Source organism: Alligator sinensis, unplaced genomic scaffold (assembly GCF_000455745.1).
Source record: "Alligator sinensis unplaced genomic scaffold, ASM45574v1 scaffold526_1, whole genome shotgun sequence".
NCBI lineage: Eukaryota > Metazoa > Chordata > Crocodylia > Alligatoridae > Alligator > Alligator sinensis.
Window position 1 is genome coordinate 197,738 of NW_005843110.1, and position 5,796 is coordinate 203,533.

General features: G+C 40.0%; 2 protein-coding genes across 2 annotated transcripts in view; both read left to right on the plus strand.

Moving 5' to 3' along the window:
• The first annotated feature begins 630 nt into the window (after positions 1-630).
• LOC102377615 (olfactory receptor 49-like) lies at positions 631-1,578 on the plus strand. The gene has a single exon (XM_006037428.1). It carries the CDS (start codon positions 631-633, stop codon positions 1,576-1,578), a length of 948 nt encoding a protein of 315 aa, XP_006037490.1.
• Positions 1,579-3,589: 2,011 nt separating this feature from the next.
• Positions 3,590-5,796, plus strand: part of LOC102371699 (olfactory receptor 49-like) — a gene marked incomplete at its 3' end in the record, with an annotated part of 3,451 nt that continues 1,244 nt past the window's right edge. The window contains exon 1 of the mRNA XM_014526676.1: positions 3,590-4,492. Within this exon, the coding sequence (XP_014382162.1) occupies positions 3,590-4,492 (903 nt within the window). The remainder of the gene's footprint in view (positions 4,493-5,796) is intronic.

The window sequence follows — 5,796 nt, forward strand, 5'->3', positions numbered from 1 at the left end:
TGTTTAGATAGAAATGGAAGATTGGAGAGAAAAACCTGGACTTGAAAATGCATGCAGATGGATAAAAGGATTTTAAAATATGTCTATAAAGTGTGTGTATATAGGAGGTATATATACCAAATCTACTGCAAATGCTGTATTTAGTTGTAAATCAACATATTTTTATTTTTATATCAGCCAAAGAAATTCACTTTGCTTTAAAAAAAAAAATCATATACACAGAGATGCACACGCAATGGGAAAGTTGATCAAAATCAGTTACTATATTGGACTTCTGGCATGCTGATTTAAATAATGATTTATATAGATGATTTAAATTGGCCTGATTTAACTCAATCCATGCAGAAACACATCAAACCTTCCTTTTCATGCTCTGGCTTGGGACACTGGAGCTTGAGCCAAATAGGCAGAGACTTTTAAGGTTGTAGGAGACAAATACAGCTCTGGTCTGATGAGCAGTCATATTCTATAGCATCTAGTGGGGCTCTACTGACTTATTCCAGATGAAAATCTGGTCCAGAGCATTTCAATATTTTCTCTCAGTCAATAGACAGAAAATGATTAATTTCCCAAAGGAATCCCTATTTTTAATGTTTTCTATGTTCCCTGCAGGAACATTAAAATGCTGTCATGGAGAACCAGACCATGGTCAGGAACTTTGTCCTCTTGGGTTTCACTGAAGTACAGAACTTGAAGACTCTGATCTTTGTGATTCTCCTGCTTACCTACATCTTGACTATCATGGGAAATATTGTGATTATTACCATCACCCTCCTGGACCATCGCCTGCAAACCCCCATGTACTACTTTCTCCGGAACTTCTCCCTCTTGGAAATTGGTTTCACCTCCACCGTCATCCCCAAAGCCCTGTTCAACTTGGCATCAGGCAACAGTACAATTTCTTTAGCTGGATGCTATGTACAGGCTTTCCTCTATATTGTCTTGGGTACTACTGAGTTCTTTTTACTGGCAGTGATGTCCTTTGATAGGTGTGTGGCCATCTGCTACCCTTTGTCCTACACCACCACCATGAATGAGCAGGTTTGTGAACTTCTAGTTCTGGCTTCCTGGTTTGGTGGCTTTTTCCTTGTCCTTGGACCATTACTTGCATTATTCCAACTGCCCTTCTGCAGCCAAAATATCATTAACCACTTCTTTTGTGACAATGCACCCCTCATCAAACTTGCCTGTGCAAACACCAGGCTCTTGGAATTGGTAGATTTCACCGTAGCTGTGATTTCTCTCCTGGGCACTCTTACCATCACCATCCTGTCCTATGCCAAAATCATCTTCACCATCCTGAGCTTTCCATCATCTTTGGGGAGGCAGAAAGCCTTCTCTACCTGCATATCACACCTCACTGTGGTCTCCATCACCTATGGCAGCTGCATCTTCATGTACATTAAACCCACGAGGAAAAGTGGGGTGGACCTTAGCAAAGCCGTGTCCATTCTCAACACGGTGGTGTCCCCTTTCCTCAACCCTTTCATATATAGCCTGAGGAACAAACAGGTTCAGATAGCCTTGAGGCAGACTTTTCGCGTGAGGACCATGTTTTCTCATGTAGCAAAAGTATAATGTAATATAGAAGGAATAAAAAAGAGAAAACAACATGAATAGGACAATAATGACCATGATCACAATGTGTACCTGTTGTTTCTTGAGCAAAATAAAAGCAATTTCTATTTCTTGCTCCCTTCTCAACTGCAGCTTTGTTGGTTTCCTTTCCCTATGACAATTTCCACAGGTTTTGTTTGCATAAAATATGTCTGTCTGTCTGTCTGTCTGTCTGTCTGTCTGTCTTTTTGTTAGTGCTCTCTTTCTTGTTTTTTTTATTTGTTTCTTCGTCACATCTGATAAAGTAAGCTTCACCTTACGAAAGTTGGGCTGTCTATATTTATCTTATTTAGTTAGTCTATAAAAGTGCATATTATCTACCCTGTTTCTTTGTTCCCCAACCCTCCGTCTTCAGGATTATATCTGAACATATGACCCCACTGATCATAATGAAACGTTAAACCTCTTACTAAATACTGATATAATTTCAGATTCTTCTATACATACCCCTCTCTTCATAAATGTTAAGGTACAGATATACATATTCATGTTTATTAATAATTTAGTGGCACACCATTCTCCATTAAAAAATATCATCTACATTTTGGGGTATTTATTTGATTGTTATTTCCTTGGTTTGTTTTCTTCCCAATCATGAAAACAGACTTCTGAATATAACTGAATTATAAATTGCCAAGGAAAAAAAATATCTGGGTTGAGGGTAGGGATTCCTCCATGTTCTCTCAGTCACTGAGGCTAAATAAATAAACTAATAACAACTTAAATGCTCAGCTTATGAGACATACAGCTATATTGACTTGATTGTAGTTGTAATGATTTAAACCAGTTGAGAACCCAACCTAAATTTAAGTAAAAATTAAACAGGTCATGATTAACATACATAACCCAACTGAGGGCATTAAGGACTCAGGGGAATATTGTTATTAGCAACAGGAGTCAACAGAACTGTTTTAACATACATATATCCTTCTTTAGCAGGTAACATTACAAGAAGGTGACACACGAGATGTGTCATCACCCGATTTATGTGAACTGGGACCCTAAAAGGTATGCAAGGGGCAGGAATCTCAGCCTCTGTTCTACTTTTGTACAATGGTAATGACTAGTTCCTCAGTTAGACTCATTCATTTATAAGTGCCAGGTTCACTCAAAAGGTGAGGATTCTTCTTGCTGTAGGAGAAACTGAGTAACAGTTAATGTCCCTTGTAGAAGTTGACTAGAATGAGAAGAAGAGTATGTCTATATCTGGCTTCTTGTACATCTAAAAAACCCCAAGATTTATAGAATTAGGTGGAGTTTCTTTTTTTTTTTCCATACCTTTGAGTCTGGGAGTTTTGGTTTTGTATAATAATTCCATGAGTATTGGGCTTTACTCCTCAGTGTTGCAAAATAGTCTTTCTGGCAATGTGTGTACATGCAATGAGATTGTTCCATCTTAAATTTATGAATGAGTAGCCTTGATGAAGGAAGGGAAGGGAGAAGGGAGAAGGCAGAAGGGACCTTTCTCCCCTTGATATTTCTGAATGTCTCAATTATGCTGGGAAAAGGCATAATATTTGATGAAGGAGTTATATGAATAAAAAAAAATGTATTACTCATGTAGACTGACTAGGGCAGAAGGGACCTTTCTCCCCTTGATATTTCTGAATGTCTCAATTATGCTGGGAAAAGGCATAATATTTCATTTTCACATTTTTCCCAAATGGGTTAATGGAAAAATTCAAACAAACCATTTAAGTGTTAATGTATATGAAAGGGCAACATTTGTTTTTATCTATATCTAGTGAAGTTGCAGGTGTGCATGCTTATATTGGCATTGAATGAACTGGGTATAAGTGCATCTACAGCGTAGAAAGAAGAAATAAAGTGAATTTTAATGGCTACCCTCAAGCTTCAGCTTTTTTTCTATTCTGTAGCACAAATTGAAAGAAAAGGTGCTTTGTTTAAAACCGAATTGGTAATTTTGAATTTTCCTTTTTTTAAAAGAAAGGTCTGCATTTGTGGATTCACCATGGAGAACCAGACAGGGATCAGGGAGTTCATACTCTTAGGCTTCACAGACATTTGGGAGCTACAAATCCTACTCTTTGTGCTTCTTACACTCACCTATAGTTTGACAATAACAGGAAACCTTTTAATCATTGCAATCACCTTGCTGGACCACCGTCTCCAGACACCCATGTATTTCTTCCTCAGGAACTTTTCCCTCTTGGAAATTGGCTTCACTACTGCTGTCGTCCCTGAAGCACTAGCCAACCTAGCACTAGGAACAACAACAATTTCTTTTCTTGGGTGTCTTACCCAATCCTTTCTGTATTTTTTCCTAGGTACTACTGAGTTCCTCTTATTAGCAGCAATGTCATTTGACAGATATGTGGCCATTTGTAACCCTCTGCGCTATACCACCATCATGAACACTCGAGTTTGCTCACTGTTGGTTTTGGGCTCTTGGATAGAAGGTTTCCTCTTTGTGCTTCTCCCAACAATAGCGTTTCTCCAGCTGCCCTTCTGTGGCTCCAATATTCTTAACCATTTCTTTTGTGACAACACACCCTTAATGAAACTGCTCTGTGGAGACACTCAGCTCCTGGAGCTCATTTCCTTCATTACTGCAGTGCTGTCTCTATTGGGCACTCTCATAATCACTGTTGTTTCATACAGTAAAATCATCCTCACTGTGATGAGAATCCCCTCTAACATAGGCAGGCAGAAAGCCTTTTCCACCTGCATTTCTCACCTCACCGTGGTCTCTATTACTTATGGCACCTGCATTTTTCTGTATATCAAGCCAACACAGAGCAACGGGCTGGGCACCAGCAAGGCAATTGCGGTTCTTAACACTGTTGTGTCTCCGTTACTCAACCCCTTCATCTACAGCTTGAGGAACAAGGAGGTTCAGAGTGCCTTGAGGGATGTGGTCAGTCGAGCATGGTGCTTTCAAAGGACCTGGGAATTGCATGGGAAGTGAGAAGTGGAAACACTTTTGGGCACTCCATTAAAGGGCCAGGATATATCCATATTCCTGATGTTGCTTTTAGGGAAACCAAACCAATTGAATACTTTTTATTGTTTATAAGTCTAATAACAACACGCCATATGCTAGAGATAGACACTGCATTTGTCTCTTAATAAGCGGTGCCTGTGTTTGTCCTTGAACAAATATATCCTGGGATTGATGCATACACACATCTGGTTTCTAATCAGAATTCAGCAAACAGCTACATGCAGTGCCACTTTTCTGCCATTGATTCAATGATTCAATCCTGGGATAACTGTATAGATGTTCTTTGCAATATCCTGGATAAAGTGTTACTATCGCTTCTCTGGGAATTTTTTTAGGATTTATGCCAGGACAACAGACATGGACATCTGTACATTTACACTTTATCTTAGGATAAAATGTGTGATCCTGGGATAAATGTAATGCTGGTTTGCAGCTATAGGATAATAAGACTTGAAGGTGCCAACTGATACATTGACTTCACAGGTAGTCATTAACCCAACAAAACCCAGTAAGGATTTACTATTCAGTGGGTGGCTCTACACATGCCCCTGACTGCACAGTTGTTACTGCGGAGTCATTTAGTCCTTCCTAAAAGAATAAATGACTCCGCAGTAACTGCTGTTATTGCACAGTCCCAGCAGCACACAGGTTGTTTCTGACCCTACTGTGCAGTAGCATAGATATCACAGTTTGCACCCACTGTCACTGCAGTGCTGTATCTCGCAAAATATGAATGATTATGAGCCCAGTATCTCTCAAAATACCAATGATTATCTCTCCTTTTATGCAATCTCTCTCTGTCTGTCTACCATTTTATTTAGTGAGATTTCAAGAAACAAAGGCAACAATACTGTTCTTCAAAGGAAGATTTATCTAACACTGATCAAAATTAGGCCTGTGCGAAGTGGCTAGTATTCGCTTCGGATTTGGATTCAGCTGATTCGGGTACAGTGATTCAATTCAGTGATTTGAATCACTGTACTGAATTGATTTGGTCAAATCTGATTTGGAGAATCACCTGCTGAATCATCCAGGCCCATCCCTGCCAGCCCAGCAATGTCTGCCTGCCCACCCCAGCTCCTGGCATCTTGAAAAAAAGGCTCTGGATCACTGGGTGCTGCTGGGTGGGCAGGTGATCCCTGCTGCTCCCTATTGCCCCATGCTGCATGGGGGGGTCTGCCATGAGCCCCCCAACCCCTCCCCTCCCCTAGCCA

Excerpts from the sequence above, each read along its gene's own strand:
- LOC102377615 (XM_006037428.1), top strand. The coding sequence starts at position 631 with ATGGAGAACCAGACCATGGTCAGGAACTTTGTCCTCTTGGGTTTCACT.